This window comes from Equus asinus, chromosome 10 (assembly GCF_041296235.1).
Source record: "Equus asinus isolate D_3611 breed Donkey chromosome 10, EquAss-T2T_v2, whole genome shotgun sequence".
Taxonomy (NCBI): Eukaryota; Metazoa; Chordata; class Mammalia; order Perissodactyla; family Equidae; genus Equus; species Equus asinus.
This window is the reverse complement of record NC_091799.1, coordinates 51,174,348-51,190,216: the sequence shown is the minus strand read 5'-3', so window position 1 is coordinate 51,190,216 and position 15,869 is coordinate 51,174,348. Positions and strand designations below refer to the sequence as shown.

General features: G+C 50.5%; 1 protein-coding gene across 1 annotated transcript; it reads right to left on the bottom strand.

The window, feature by feature from the left end:
* Positions 1–298: 298 nt before the first annotated feature.
* On the bottom strand, positions 299–8,956 carry TEKTL1 (tektin like 1). The gene is made up of 7 exons (XM_014853550.3): positions 7,174–8,956; positions 5,849–5,953; positions 2,191–2,389; positions 1,629–1,795; positions 1,400–1,495; positions 1,198–1,311; positions 299–680 (listed from the first exon to the last, which is right to left on the bottom strand). The coding sequence occupies exons 1-7, from the start codon at positions 7,741–7,743 to the stop codon at positions 432–434; spliced, it is 1,500 nt and encodes a 499-aa protein (XP_014709036.3). The 5' UTR covers positions 7,744–8,956; the 3' UTR covers positions 299–431.
* Between the last annotated feature and the right edge of the window lie 6,913 nt (positions 8,957–15,869).

Sequence of the window (15,869 nt, the reverse complement as noted above, 5' to 3'; positions counted from 1 at the left end):
CAACTGTAACACGGGGATGATAAATCATGGTGCATTGCAGCCACCATGCTACAGGCCTTACACACATGAACCTATCTATGCTTACAACAAGCCTTTGAGGTGGGTGCTGTAGTTCTTCCTGTTTTACCAGTGGAGAGACTGAGGCCAGAGGGGGACTGTGACTTGCCCAAGGCCACACAGCTTGAAATTGGGGAATCGGGATTTGAACCCCAGAAATCTGGTGTCCAAATGCATCCTGTTAACTTCCAGGATACCCCCCTATAGCGTGTTGCAGAGTAAACGATAGATACACAGTAGGTGCCTAACAAATGATAATTATTGTTATTTTTGATTGCTATAACTCTGCTGGAGGGCGCTCCGAGGGAGTGTGGGTGGCAGGAGGCAGGGCCGTTGGGCCGAGGCCCCGCTCCCAGGCCTGGCCGGGGAGGCTGTCACTGGGTGGCGGGGTACTCGGCGCGCGGCGGCGGCGTGCGCGGGTCCCAGTCGCTGACCAGGCGCTGCGCCTGCTCGTAGCACACGTGCGGGTGCTGCTGGCGGAGGCGCAGGCGCACCACGTTGTAGTCCACGTCACGCCCGATCTTCTTGCAGTTGAGGCTCCAGGTGAGGTCCTTGCGCTTGGCGAGCAGCTCCTTCAGGTTCTTTTCCATGTGCGAGATGTGGCGCTGCACCTTGTCAGTGCCCTGCAGAGGGGGCGAGGGGGCGGGCCGGGCTGGGGGACAGAGAGCCGGTGCGGAGGGCGGGACCCTGTCTGGGGTGGGCGGACACACCTGGGCCAGGGGTGCGTGTGAAGGGAGCACAGCTGAAGAGAGGGCGGGCCTCAGATGGGGAGGGACACACCTGGGCCAGGTTTGCTTGGAAGAGAACCCGCGAGAGGGCAGGGCTGAGGGACGAGGTGGACCTGGGATGTGAGAGAACATCTGGGCAAGGCGTGCATGAAGGGGGAGCCTCCTCAGGGGCGGCCTGAACTAGGGGCTGTGTCATGAGAGGGTGGGGATGAGGTGGACAGGGTGGGGATCGAGGGGACTTATTTGGGACAGGTGTGGGTGTCGGAGGGCCTCCTCTTGAGCAGGAGCTGAAGGACAGACTTTGATGAGGGGGTCTTCCCTGGGCCAAGTACGCTTGAGGAAGGACTCTTACCAGGGCGGGGCGCCCTAGAGAGCGCGGAGAGGCGCGGAAGGGGGACGGAGAGGGGCGTACCTGGGCGAGGCGCGTGGCCTCGGGAAGTTGGGTGCCCACGTGTCTCTGGTACACGCGAACCAGGGGTCTATCCAGCTTTTCTCGAGTCTCCAGGTGACTTTTTGACAGAGGACCCTGGCAGAGTGCGGTGTGCGGAGCAGTGAGGCCCAGCCTACGGGGCACCCCTGGCCTCGCCCCCGCAGGCCCTTTCCCCAAACCATACCTTGATGAGGTCGCGGGTGATGTACATCTCCTGGTTGAATTTCGTGCACCGGTGGATAGTTCCCCTCATTAGTCCTAAGGTCATGTTCATTCTTTCCTGGGTGGGTGGCAGCCCAGGGGCTCACACCGGGTTCTCGTCCCCTCTCCTCCCGCGTCCCCCACCTCCCTCCGCAGTACTCTCCCACCCTGGCCCCCAGCGGCCAGCTAGGAGCCGAGCCCGCCGCGCCCACCATCAGCTCCGAGGTCTCGCGCGTCTTCTTTGCTATCGAGGCGCACACGCGATCGCCGATCTGCTGTTGTTGCTCCTGGATGTCCTCCTCGTTCTTTGCCATTTCTAGCAAGGTGTCCTTGGACTCCAGCAACAGTCGCTTGGCTTCGTACAGCGCTGCGGCACACTCTGTGGGCGGGCGGGACGCGCGTGGGGCGCCGAGGCCCTTTCCCCCACCCTGGCTTTCTGCGTGCCCCTCTCTGTTCTAGGTGGTGGTGGGCCCTGGGCGAGGGGGCTTTATCGGGGGACTGGCAGAAAGCCCAGGGGAGGGGCTGTGAGTGGGTTAGTGTGAGCAGCGCCTGGGAGTGCCTGGGCGAGTGTTGGCACGCAGGCATGAGTGTGGGAAGCAGGATTGCGCAGAGGGAATAGCTAATCAAGGACGTGGGCTTGGCTGGAGACTGGCTTTCAGGTCTCTCATTTGCTCTAGGGGGAAAATTCCCCAGGGAAAGGGGCAGCTGAGAAGTAGGGGAGGGCTGGGCACCAAGGGCATCCACTATAGTGGGCTCCTTTCTGTGGGGGCCTACCTGGGGTATAGGTGCCCACAGGGTCTGGAGGTGGCGTTTTCAGGCCCTGAGTGCGGGGAGAGGGGACACGGGAGAGGTTCACCCATGAGTGGCGGCCGGCCTGCTCCAGAACCTTGTCCAGGGGCTGGTTCATGAGGTCTACAGCTTGGAGCCTCTCCTTACAGCAGAAGACCAGAGTGTCTCGGCAGGAGGCCAGGGTCTGGAGGCAAGGAAGGAGAGAGAGGCAGGGAAGAAGGCAGAATGTGAGCTGGGAGGGTGGAGGTGGGGGTGGGGGTGGCTGGAAGTGATTTGTCTCCTGAGGACTGCAGAGCGAATCTGGGTCCAAACTGACCCTCTCCAGCTCTTGTTTTGACGGGACAGGAGCAATTTCAAAGTGTTGAAACTCAGACATCCCACCTTCTCACCCTCTGTCCGGAAGCCTTCAGTAACCCTGGTGGGGGGGGGGGGGGGAAGCAGTAGGGGCTGGTGGCAGCTTCCCTGTCTTGGGTGTCAGTCGGTTGGGTTCTGTGCCTGGCCCCCAGAGAGAGCCCTTCCCCCATCCATTTCTGCGTCTGGAGAGGAGCGTGGGCTGCACCTGCGCCTCGGTCTCCCTGTGCCATCCCTTCACTCCTCACCTGCATTCAGGGCTTACCCCACCCTCACTCCTAGCCTCAGGGTCTCCCTTCCTCTTCTCCAATTAGTGTCAGGAGCCCTTGCTGTCCTCAGAGTCCCTTCCCCAGGATCTGTTGCATCTGGAACCCCCACCCCCATCCAAATCCTACTTACACCATTAAAAAATAAAGCACATTGCATTTCTTTGATACTTGCAATTATTTGAAAGTTATATTAAAACAGAAGTCTTTCTGCATATGTATATACCCATATAAACACCGCCCTCATCAAAATATAGAGTATTTTCATCAGCCTAGAAATTTCCCTGGGGCCCTTTCCCCCTTCCTGCTAAGCTAGCTGCCTTGTAGGTTCGTTTTGCCTGTTCTTTGAGGGGTTGGTAAACTACAGCCTATGGACTGGCCGGCTGCTTTTTGTAAATAAAACCATATGGAACACGGCCACACTCATTCCTGGACGTATCCTCTCTGGCTGTTTCTGTGCCTCACTGGTGGAATTGACTATTGTGACAGAGACTGTGTGGTGCGCGAAACTCAGAGTACTTGCTATCTGACTCTTTAAGAAAAGCTTTTGAAATCTAGAACTTCATATAAATGAAGCACACAGTGTGTACTCTTTAGGTTCAGCTTCTTTTGCTGAATAACATATCTTTGGGATTCATCCATTTGGGTGAAAAAATGGATTTAAAAAGTCTCCTGTTCATTAATTCGAATGCCCATCGAGCCCCTCCCGTATGGCAGGCAGTGTGCCAGGCAGTGGGGCTGTGGTGGGGAAACTGACCCAGCACCTGCCCAAAAGAAATGAGGTCAGCACGTGCACACGTGACTGGACAGTGAGTGTGTCCGAGGAACGAGGGTTATCTGGAGGGCGCATGGGATCAAAAGAGGTGTTTTTTTTTTTATTGTGGTAAAATAGATGTAACAAAATTTTTCCATTTTAAATATACATTTCAGTGGCATTAATGCTGTGCAACCATCACTATTGTCCATTTCCAGAACTTTTTCAACATCCCAGACAGATCTGTACCCATTAAAGAATAACTCCCCGCCTGTTCACTGGTGAGAATGACACAATAAAGAAGGAAATCCTGGTGATGCAGGTGAAGGGGGAGAAGGCGGGTGCAGAGGTAGGCGGGATTATAAGACTGGCAGAAGGAAAATGGGAGAGGTGCCTTTCCTTAGCTTCCATGCATTGGGGGTCATTTATTGTGAGGAAAGTACAGGAAGGTGAAGAGGTTTGAGGAAGAGAAGGTATGAATGAACTTGCACAGTGGGACAGCGAGCCTTCTGGAGACACACGGGGAGATCCCTGGGGAAGTTCTGAGTGTCAGTTTGAGGTCTGAATTCATGATTTTAAGTTGAAACATGTTTACTTGGTGGTGAGCATTTTTTTTCCAGAAATATTCACCCCAAGCCTCCCCAGTGGCCCTTTCTGGGTTCTATATATGTCTGTCTTTTCTCACCTTCCTATTTCCCTTTCTCTTTTTCAATCCCTCAGAGTCTTCTCCCTTGTCGGTTTCAAACTGCCTTGAAGGATTTTTCAGGAATCACCAGATTTAAAGGAATATGACTGGGGTGGAATGACTGCAATTACGATTCAGCACCAGGGACAGTGGTGCACCAGCCCATAATTCCCCTCCCTCGACCCCACCCCTTCCCCCGCCAATCCTTCTTTGAATGCCCCTATAACTGAACTCTGCAAGGGCAAGGCCAGTTCTGCCCTTGTTCAATACTTCTTCCCAATGCTAAGTACAGTGCCTGGGACGCCAGGGGGCTGGATTAATATTTATTAAATGGATGAGTCAAAAGCACATACAGGTTACCAGCTAACCCAAACCAGTCCCAAAAGCTCCGTGAGACCCAGCTACTCTCCTGCCTCCATTAGAGCCCTCGAGAAGAATTTCCTGTTGCAAGAGTGAAGGGTGCAGCGAGAGATGATCTCTGCATGGAGCCAATAAAGACAGAGCACGTATGACAGTGTAAAGAGCTAGGTTCAAGACACGCAAGCTGAAGCACAAGGCAGCTCTCCCACTTCCGAGTGCATATCCAAGGGCAGTCAGGGTCACGCTCCCATGCTCATTTCAGCATTATTCACAATAGCCTGTTATGGAAACAATCTAAATGTCCATTGACGGATGAATGGATAAAGAAAATGTATATAGATAATGGAATATTATTCAGCCTTAAAAAGGAGAAAATTCTGCTATTTGTGACAATGTGGATGAACCTGGAGGACATTATGCTGAGTGAAATAAGCCAGATGCAGAAGGACAAACACTGCATGGTCTCACTTACATGTGGAATCTAAAATAATCAAACTCGTAGAAGCAGAGGGTAGACTGGTTGTTGCTGGGAGGAGAGAAATGGGGACGTGTGTGAAGGAGTAAAAATTTTCAGTTATGCAAGATCATTAAGTTCTGAAGGTCTAATGTACAACAATGTCACTACAGTTAACCATACTGTATTTTGTAATTGAAATTCACTAAGAGGGTAGATCTTAAGTGTTTTCACCACATCCACACAAAAAGGTAACTATGTGAGGTGATGGATATGTAAATTACCTTGATTATGGTGATTATTTCACAATCTACATATATCAAATCATCAAGCTGTATATTTTAAATAAATATACAATTTTAAATCATTAATTGTACCTCCATAAAGCTGGGAAAAAAGACACCTGAGCGGAAACCACGGCTCTGCCCCTGGCTAGCTCTGTGCTTTGGGCAAGGCTGTCTCTCTCTGGGCCTCGATTTCCCCATCTCTAGTGAGGGGATCACTGGAGTGTTTTAAGGAGTTAACTCAGCGACTGCACGGGGCTTAGCACAGAGAGGATGCTCACTGTTACCTTGAGGCCCAACTCCATCTCCCAGAGCCCCAGTTTTCCATTTCGAAAAGGGGAAATTCAGTGAGCGGCAGGTCAGGGTGGGCGGGGCGTGGGTTGAGAGTTTGCTGTGGCTGTAGTCCCCAAGGGCAGAGCGGTTTGCCGGTGAGGCAGACAGGCAGCCAGCCCCTCCAGCCCCCTGAATGTGGCTTCGTGTGTTTCCAACCTTGAGCAGGGCCTCTGATTTTTCCATGTCTTTCTCCATCTTCCTCTTCATGCTCTTGAGCTTCTCTTTCTCCCAGGTAAGCATACTGTCAGCTCTGTCAGGGAGCTGGAAAACAAGGAGAGACCTTCTCACACCTCAGGAGAGGGCTGGACGCAGGTCGCTCCTTCCAGGGTAGTAGAGGGATTGCCAACTTCATAAACTGTGGGTTTGGGGAATGGAGCTGGGGGCACTCTCACCCCTTGGGGGTCTCACTCTCTGAGAAGGCTTTATCCTTTCAGGGGGCTCTCACCTGAGGCAGGTCTTACCGTCTCGAGAGTGGGGCTGGGGGCTTTTACAGTTAGGAGCGCAGTGAGCCAGAATGGAGATGACCTAACTTGGGGGAAGGTTGCTATCACTCTGGAGCTGGGGGTCCCGCTTCCTTGGAGATGCTCTTATCCCCCCTCCCTGGTGAGAAGTGGTGGGATCTCATCATAGGGATGATGAAGTTTGCCTTTTTGGGGTCTTAGTATCTGGACTGGGGGGCTGGGAGTAAGAATCCTTCTCTGTGGGTGGGGGTCTCATCTCTCTCCAGCAAGGCTGGAGTGTTCCCCCCTTTTGGAGTGGGCGTCTGGGGTTTCCCTTTAAGGAGAGTATTTCACCAAGGCTGGGACTAGCGGGCTCCCCCTTCCCCTCCCCGGCTGGGGGCTCAGCTCTCAGGTGTGGGGCTGGGAGTCTGTGAGTCTCCACCTGTGGGCAGGACCTGTTTCGTTCTCCTGGGTGAGGTCTGGGCAGGTGTTCTCCTCCCCTGAGGCTGGAAGTGGGAGGGCTGGGTTTTCGAAAAGAACGTTTGAGGAGAGTTTCATCTGGGTTGAGACCAGGCATCACCTGCTACCTCAGCTGGGGGCTTCCATGTGCTTTCAAGGGGATTGGGGCATTGAGGGTCTCATGCCCAGGGTAGGGGAGGGGCTCTCACCCTCTGGGACTGGGGGCTGGGTGGGTGATTCCATGCCTGGGCCACGGGCTGTGGGTTTTCGCCTTTGGGAAGAACTTCATCTAGTTTGACTCAGGGGTCCCACCCTCTCTTCCTGGCCAGGGGACTGGGATAGACTCCTCTCTGGGGCAAAGGGCCTGAGGATCTCATCCCCTTGGAGGGGGTCTCACCCTCTGGGGCTGGGAACCCAGGCACCTCATCTTGGGGGTGTCCTTATCTTCTTGTGCCCTTACTCACTGGATCTGGGGCCTGGGGGAGTGGGGAGTGTTCTCTCTGTGGGGCGGGTTTTTCCCTGGCTGAGCATTAGGGAGCAGAGGCCTCAGTCTTTGCGACTGGGCTCGCCGGGTGGTCTCACCTTCTCTGACTTGGGCCGGTAGCCCCGCAGCTTGACGCTCTGCTGGTTGATAAGCAGGCCCTTCCGCACCTCGCTGAGCCTGTGGTCGGTGGCCTCCCTCTGGCGCTGCAGCAGCCGCACCTGCCCATTGATCTGGTGCTGCGCGCGGCAAAGGCGGGCGGCGGTGAGGCGCGCCCCGCGAGCGTGGGCGTGCGCCACCTCCGCAGTCTGCAGGGCCAGCGCATCGCGGTGCATGGGCAGCGGCAGGCGGGCGTGCCAAGCGGGTGGCTTCATCTTGTCCTTCCACAGCGTGACGCCCTCGCCCGGCGGCGGCTTCTCCAGGGTGCCGCCGCCTTTGAGCATCTCCACGTGGAAGCGCCAGGGCAGGACGCAGGCGGCCCGGCACAGGTGGCGCTCCATGCTCGGATCCTGCACGCTGTCCTTGGGTTGCCACACGGTCACCGCCTCCTGCCTGCAGCGATCGGTCAGCTGGTGCGCCTTCCGCGTCGTGGCCTTGGCAGCCTCGCGCCATGCTGGAGCCCCAACGCGCAGGTCTCGGCTGTGCTCCGTCGGGGGTATCAACACCGGCATGGTCCCTGCTTGGTGCCCTGGCCTGGGACGAGACCCCCACGAAGAGAGTCAGGGACCCCCAACGACACGCAGCTCCTTCCTGGCTGAAGAGTGAGCGAAACAGAGCGCCCGTCACCATGACGCCGGTGGCAACGGCGCAGACGGAGTTCCAGCTGTGGGGGAGGGGGAAGGGCGACAGGGGGCGTTGGAAGGGGTCGTTGCTTTGGAGCTCTGTGGAGGTGGCTTGGAATTGGGCTCTTTGCGAAAGCTGACCTCATCTACCCCCGCAGTGCCGGCCTCCTTCCAGCTCTCAGGACTCGCTGGTCTGTGTCCGCTTCGCAGCTTTGCATTTGCCGTTCCCTCTGCGTGGCAAACTCCTTTCCATGTCTTTCCCATGGCTGGCTCCTTTTCAATCTTCAGAACCCAGCCTAAATACCACCATCTTAAAAGAGTCTTTCCTTAGCACTCGGTCTAAGCCCCACTCTCCCCTATCATTCAGGAATTTTAGTGCAAGCCACAGAAACGGAAAAGATGGTCTCGCAGCCAGAATCATAGCCAAATGGTACAAAGACGTGCAGTGGCCCCTGAGGACACATGGAGAGGACACCATGGCTGCTGTTGCAGAGCTCTCAGCTGCGTTGAGTCCTCTGCCTCCGGAAATGCCAGCTGCTCCTGCTGGCTACCGACCGAGTCAGCACTCTGTGGAACCTGCTTCTCTGCCTGTGCAGTTCAGGGGTCCCAGGCAGCTGCCTCTTAGGGGCTGAGCCTGTGGCGCATGGCCATGGCCCCAGAAAGCGAAGCTGGGGAAGCAGTCATGCCTGAACGTTCTCCTCCTCGAGTGGGAGGAGGGTTTGCTTCTCAGGAAACTCATGATGTGAATTCCTCCCTCGGAGGAAGTGGGCCAGAGTCCAGCGTGGAAAAAGGAGACAACTGCCCTCCGTCCTTCCCCCATGGTTTTCCATCTCATCACCTTGTTTGGTTCCCTCCAGCAGTAGCATCTTTACTTGGGCAGTTGCTAGGCTCCTCAAACTCAACAGGTCCCAAAGCAAACTTTTGGTTAACGTCCTCCATCTTTTCCTTCTGCTAGTAAGACTTGGTAGCTGGCCCGCCATCCACCCGAGTCACTCATGCTAAAAACTTAGAACATGATGCAGTCTGTACAGAAACTGATATGGAATACTGGACACTTGAGATTTAGACAATGTTGTAAGTCAATATGACCTCAATAAAAATAATTTTTAAAAAACTTAGGAAGCTTCTTTAATATTTTTGTGTCCACATCCAATCCATCAACCAATTTTGCCTTTCCTGCCTTCCATATTTATCTCTAATATGATCATATTTTTCTCCACCGTTTTTATTCTCTTTCACATCATTTCTCACTCACCTGGTCTTCCTGTGTACCCTCCCCAGCCCCCATACCTCCTCAGATTCATTCTCCACACCACAGCCAGCACTATGTTTTAAACTAGGGCACTTACTTAAACCCCTTCAGTGGATCCCATTGTACTTGGAATAAAATCCAGACTCTTTACTCAGAAGGCTCTGCATGGTCTGGCTTTTCTTACTTCCTGGAATTAACTCACCTTCTGTCTCCCACCCCTGGGCTCACTCACTGCTCCAGCCTTCCTGCCCATCTTTGTGGTCCTCTAACGTATCACACTAGTTCCTACCCCAGGGTCTTTGCACTTGCTGTTGCCCTTTTGGTTAGATCTCTTTCCCTCAAGATTTTTGCCTGCCTGGGTTCTTGGTGTCCTTCAGGCAGGCCTTACCTTTTCGACAGGTCTTCCTTGACAACTCAAAAGTAGCTTTCTTAGTTTTACAATTTATATAGTGCCTGATAGCACTTATGGTTATCTGAATGTCTCCTATCCATTTATTTGTTTACTTTTTAATTTTTGATCTCCCCACCACCTACCCTAGAAGAATGAGAACCTTGAGAGCAGGAACTTTGCTCTCAAGTGCCTAGCATGGCTCAAGGCACATAGCAGGTCCTCAAAACGCATGTGATGAAGGAATGGATGGTGTCAACCACATGCTGTGACCATTTTATTGGTTTCTTTTTTTTTGAGATGAAATTCCCATAAGTAAACTTAACCATATTAAAATGCACAATTCAGAGGCATTTAGTACATTCATGATGTCATGCAGCCACCACCTCTGTCTAGTTCTAAAACATTTTCATCACCCCAAAATAAAACCCTATTCCCATTGGCAGTCACTCTCCATTCCCTTCTGCCCCCATCTCCTGGCAACTACTAGCCTACGTGTTGTCTCTATGGATTTGCCTGCTCTGCATATTTTGTGTAAATTATTCATACATTATGTGACTTTTTGAGTCTGGCTTCTTTCACTTAGTGTAACATTTTCAAGGTTTGTCCTCCCGTAGCATGTATCGATGCTTCATTCCTTTTTGTGGCTGAATTACATTATATTTATATTCCACAGCTTCACTTATTCATTCCTTCATTGATAGACATTTTGTTTGCTTTTTACTTTTCTCTTTTGTCTATCTTCCCCATCAGATTGTGAACTTCATGGGGGCAGTGACCTTGCCCCTCTTATCTACCCCTGTATCCCAGCATCCAGCACAGAATGTGGCTCATAGTAAGCACATAATAGACATTTATTAAATGAATACACGAGCAAAGGAATGAATAAGCATTTTCTTGTTGAGCGATTGAGAGGTACAAGGATGCAGAAGGGATGAATGACCCTGGCTTTGCAAAACCAGAAAATCATTGAGTGATGGGGAGGAATAAGATGGGCAACTAAAGGCTCCCAGGCCAGCTATGCTGGACACCCACCAGGGTCACCAGGAAGAGATGGGGGCAGGTAACCATTGTGACGGAGGCTTGCTTCAAGGATTCACAGGAATGTGGGTTTAGCATGGTCATTAGCCACTGGGCCCAATGATATCTGGCTCAACAAACCTTCACTAGAGTCAGGATAGTGCTGTGGTCACGATTCTGGAACCAGACGACTTGGGTTAAAAGTATGATTCTGACACTTGCTGTCTGTATGATCTTCTGCAAGCTGCTTGACTTCTCTGTGCCTCCATTTCCTCATCTTTGAACTAGCATAATAGGATCGTGGCATGGATTAAATGAGTTAATATGAGTAAAGTGCTTAGCATGGTGGCTGACACAGGGTGGGCATTATGCAAGTGCTGACTTTTCATTTTTATTAATTGAATGAATAGATGAATTAGCTCTCCTAATACCAGGAGACTCAGAGAGGGTTTCACAAGAACTGGGGAGACAGCTCTCTTGGGACAATATGCTGCGCTCAGCCACCCACCTTTGCTTTGTTCCTGTAGTGCTTCCATTTTCCCAACCAGAGGATTGCACTGGGTTGGTTTGCTGCCTGGAGTATGGAGCACTTCTGTTAGGCGGTGTTCCTGCCAAGCTACACAAGGGACACCTCAGGAAGCTTTCTTGTGCCAAACCTGCTTATGGAGGATTTTGGCTCCAACATCGGTCTCTCATGAAATTCATTAGGGCTGTGAGTGGGGGTGCAGTCTGTTCCATTATGTTTTTTTATTGGTTCAACCCATTCATGCCAACACACTCCCAGTAGATACTACCTTTGTCTGAGTGTTGGATTTGATACATGCTACTGCCCAGTGCTCTGTCTGCCAACTTCTCCCCATTTTGACCTTCCAACCCAAGTTTGACTCTATCAGCTTCTAATACTCACTCCAGTTCCTGGTCTCTGATGGCCCATTTTGGACACTTTTCTCGAGCCTGACACATATGCCTGTGTTTGAGCAATAGGTGAACCACCTCCTGCTCAGCTTTCAGAGCCTGCTGCTCACAGCCTAGGGGTGCAGGTGCTAGAGACTGAATATCTGTGTCTCCCCAAAATTCATATCTTCAATCCTAATGCCCCATGTGATGATATTAGGAGGTGAAGCTTTTGAGAGATGATTAGGTCATAACCTCATGAATGAGATTAGTGCCCTTATGAAAGAGACCTCAGAGAGCTCCCTTGCCCCTTCTGTCATGTGAAGACACAGTGAGAAGACAGCTGTCTATGAACCAGAAAGTCCCCAGCAGACACTGAATCTGCTGGTACCTTGATCTTGGACTTCCCAACCTCCAGAACTGTGAGAAATCAATTTTGCTTGTTTATAAGATACCAGTCTATAGTATCCTGTTGTAGCAGCCTGAACAGACTGAGACAGCAGGTGGCTGGAAGGAACGATAGCAGGGCTGGTGTTAGCTCTCAGTCTCCAAGAGATTCAACTGCACAGAAATGATGCAGTTCAAAAAATGCTACAGAAACATTTACATATGTGAGCTGAGGGCTGGGAAAATTCTTCACTGCTCTTCAAGCCCAAATACAACCCTCTTAAGCTAACAAATAAGCCTGTTTTTATGCTATGAAAGAAATGTGTGCACATTGTGTAAAACACAGAAAAATGTAATGGAGTCAGAATCATCTATAATTTTACCATTCAGAAATGTCTATTCTGAACATGTTTTACTTTCACTCCTACATTTCTCTATTCCCGCTCCCTCCACATAGTTATAGTTATACACATCTCCCTCCTCCCAACATGCTGAACCTCAGATATGTCTAACTCAGGCCACTGGGGAATAATATTTGTGAAATTAGCTCTCTGATTTTTATGACAAAGGATGCTTTACAGATATTCCTTTCTGTAGTCATCTTTGCCGGGACCACCTGTTCTATATAATGGATACTGAGAAGTGGAGAGCAGAATTCTGCCCTTGGATTAAATAGAGAAATTGCGGGATGTATGAGGAAGGAGAGCCTTCTAAAACTTCTAGCTTTTCCTCTCTCTTTTTCCTTTGGTATTACATGGAGATGCCCTTTGCTCTGAAATCTTGGCAGGTAATTATCAGAGACCCCTTTTTAGGTCTTCCCTTCTGGGGCACCAGGTTCTACTTTTAGTAAATGCCCCCCTTTCTCTTGGAGATAATCACATCAATTGGTCTCTTGTTCCAGGGGGATGTGACCTAGAATCAGTTTTGTCTTTAAGAAATGAGGTCACTTTCCTGAGGGAGGTGTCAGGAGATAGCGGGAAGCCCCAGGCTGGGAGAGGAGCTTCTTCCCGGCCACCTCATGCAAAGGTGGTGACCATGTTGGTTGGTGAGGATAAAGACTGGTCCATATGGTTCTAGCCCCCGTCAGTCCACTTAAATGGTTCAGACCAAGGTATCAATGTCCTCCTATAATTGACAAATTCCATAGTTACTTTCCATCCCACTCAACCAGACCCATAGGTAGCATCTGAAGTTGTTGTCTACCTGAAACTTGAATCTCCTCTTTCACATTTTCCTCTTCTAGCTCTACTCTGGGTCCTTCACTGGCTGATTGTTTGCCATCCACCCCTCCAATATAGAGTTAGGCAGTCTTGAAGATGGCCCCCAAGGGTCCACACCTCCTGGTCTTCATGCCCTGTGAAATCCCCTCTCTTTGAGGGTAGGCTGCACCTAGTGACTCACTTCTAACCAGTAGAATATGGCAAAAGTGATAGAGTACTACTTCTGAAAGATTAGGTTATAAAGAGATCATGGCTTCTGTCTTGCTCCCTCTTTCGGAAATGGAGAGGCCACGTGGCAAGGATGTGAAGGGATCTCTGGCCATTAGCTAGTGAGGACTTGAAACTTGCAGTCCAATATCTCGTGAAGAACTGAATTCTGCCAACAACCACATGAGTGAGCTTGGAAGCTATATCCTACCCCCATCCACCCTTGAGATGAGATAGCAGCCCCTACTCACGTCTTGTTTGCAGCCTGGTGAGAGAACCCAGCTAAGTCATGCCCAGATTCCTCACCCGTAGGAACCCATATAATAAACGTGTTGTTTTAAGCTGCCAAGCTTTGGGATAATTTGTTATGTAGCAATAGATAAGTAATGCATTAGAATTCCATCCTCCATTTACTTCTCATTACTCACCTTCTCCCTGGAAAACACTCATCCGTGTTAATGGATTTGGGTATTACTTATTAGCTTAGGATGACTGTGGCTTTAAGACCAATGGGTAGGTTTAGTGAGGTGAGCCTCAAGTTTAGAATAGCATCCAAATTTCTTGCCATGATCCGCAGAATCCCAATTCTTTACCACCTGGCCCTGTCCGCCTTTCCATCCCTATCTCCTATCATGCTGTCCTTGGATCATGAAGGATCAGTCATTCTGGAATGCAGACTTACCAACCTTGTTTTATCTCATGGCCTTTGAACTTGTTTCCCCCCTTTCTGGAATGTTCTTCCTTCTCTGGAATGTTCTTCTCCTACATTTTCATATGGCTTATTCCCTCTCATCCTTTAGGTCTCTGCTCAGATATTATCTCCTACAGGGCCCCTCCTTGGCCATCTTTTCTGAAGTATCACACCACCATGCTGTAATATAGCCCTTCTTCTCCTTGTAGCACTCATCAGTTTGTGATTCTCCCACCTCCCTCTCCAGATATTAGCTCCTTGATGGGAGTGTTATCTGTCTTAGTCATCACTGAATCCCTGGCGCTTAGCCCAGTTGCCCGCACAAAGCAGGCCCTTACTACTTATTTGTTGAATGACTGAATGATGGTGACCCTACCACGCTTGGACATAATCCATGTGTGGACCAACCAAGGACTTTCTGTTGCTTCTTCATGGACTTTCCTGTTCTGGCCTCTCAACCTTCAAGCATCTTTCTTATTTATGAGGGAACCCAAATTAGGTGGCAGGCAGGACTGATGAAGGGCCTTACCCACTGTTGTGGGTTGGATTGTTATCTCCCCATCCCCAAAATATTTGTTGAAGTCTAACTCCTGGTACTTGTGAATGTGACCTTATTTGGAAATAGGGTCTTTACGGATGTAATTAGTTAACTTAACATGAGGTTATACTGGAGTAGGGTGGGCCCTTAATCCAGTGACTGTTTTCCTTATAAGATGCCTACGTAAAGACATAGAGACACATACAGGGAGTAAAGCTGCGTGAAGAGAGAGGCAGAGACTGGCGTGATGTGTCTACAAATGGAGGAACACCAAGGATGGCTGGCAACCGCTAGAAACTGGAATAGGCGAGGATGGATCCTTCCTAGAGCCTTTGAGGCAGCACAGCCCTGCTAACACCTTCATGTCAGAATTCTGGCATCCAGGACTGTGACAGAATAAATCCCTATTGTTTTAAGCTGCCCAGTTTGTGGTAATTTGCTATGGAAGCTCTAGGAAACTAATACAATGGTTTGTCCCTTTTGTCTTGGGTCCCCTGCCTGCTCCTGGCCTGTCTGTATGTGGCATTCCTTATCACCTGTGCACAATGTGAGCACCTCTTCAATGCTTAAAGAGTGGAACCAGAGAGAAGCAGCCTTTTCCTCTCCTGGCTGTCTGAGCTCGTCTTCTAATTTCTAGGTTTCCCAACTTAATCTTACCCTTCTCTCATCTCAGATTCCCTGAGGCAAGGAGCCCATGGGTCTGGTCCACAAAGATCTACCTCCTGAGGTACACAGCAGGTTGGCAATGGATGGAGAGTGGACTTGGGGGGGGGGTCCACCAGAAAATCTGTCTCTCCCAATGGATTGACTGACCCATCAAGTTACCTGACAAATATTTACTGAGCACCTGCCCTGAGTCAGGTGCTGGGCCATGAACCAGGAGATGAGAACGACAAGACAAAGCCCCTTCTCTCACGGGGCTTCTCATCCAGTGGGACAGACAGAATATGAAAAACTAAAATAAGCCACAAGATCATGTCAGATAGAGGTAATTGCTTAAGGTGCAACAACAGGTCATCATCATCATGATTGTTGTCTTTGTAGGCAGGACAACAAACTGCCAAAATGACATGATTCTAATTTTTCTTTCTCATAGTAAAATATACATAGCATAAAATTCACCATCTTAATCATTTTTAAGTGTCCAGTTCAGTGCCATTAAGTACATTCCCATTGTTGTGCTGCCCTCACCATCATCCATCGCCAGGACTTGTTCACTGTCCCAAACTGAGACTGTGTCCCATTAAACATTAACTCCCCACCCCCTCCCCCAGCCCGTGGTGCCCACCATCCTACTTTCTGTCCCTATGAATTTGACTCCTCTAGGGATCTTGTATAAGTGGAGTCATAAAATATTTGTCCTTTTGCATCTGGATTGTTTCACTGAGCATAATGTCCTGTAGTTTCATCCATGTTGT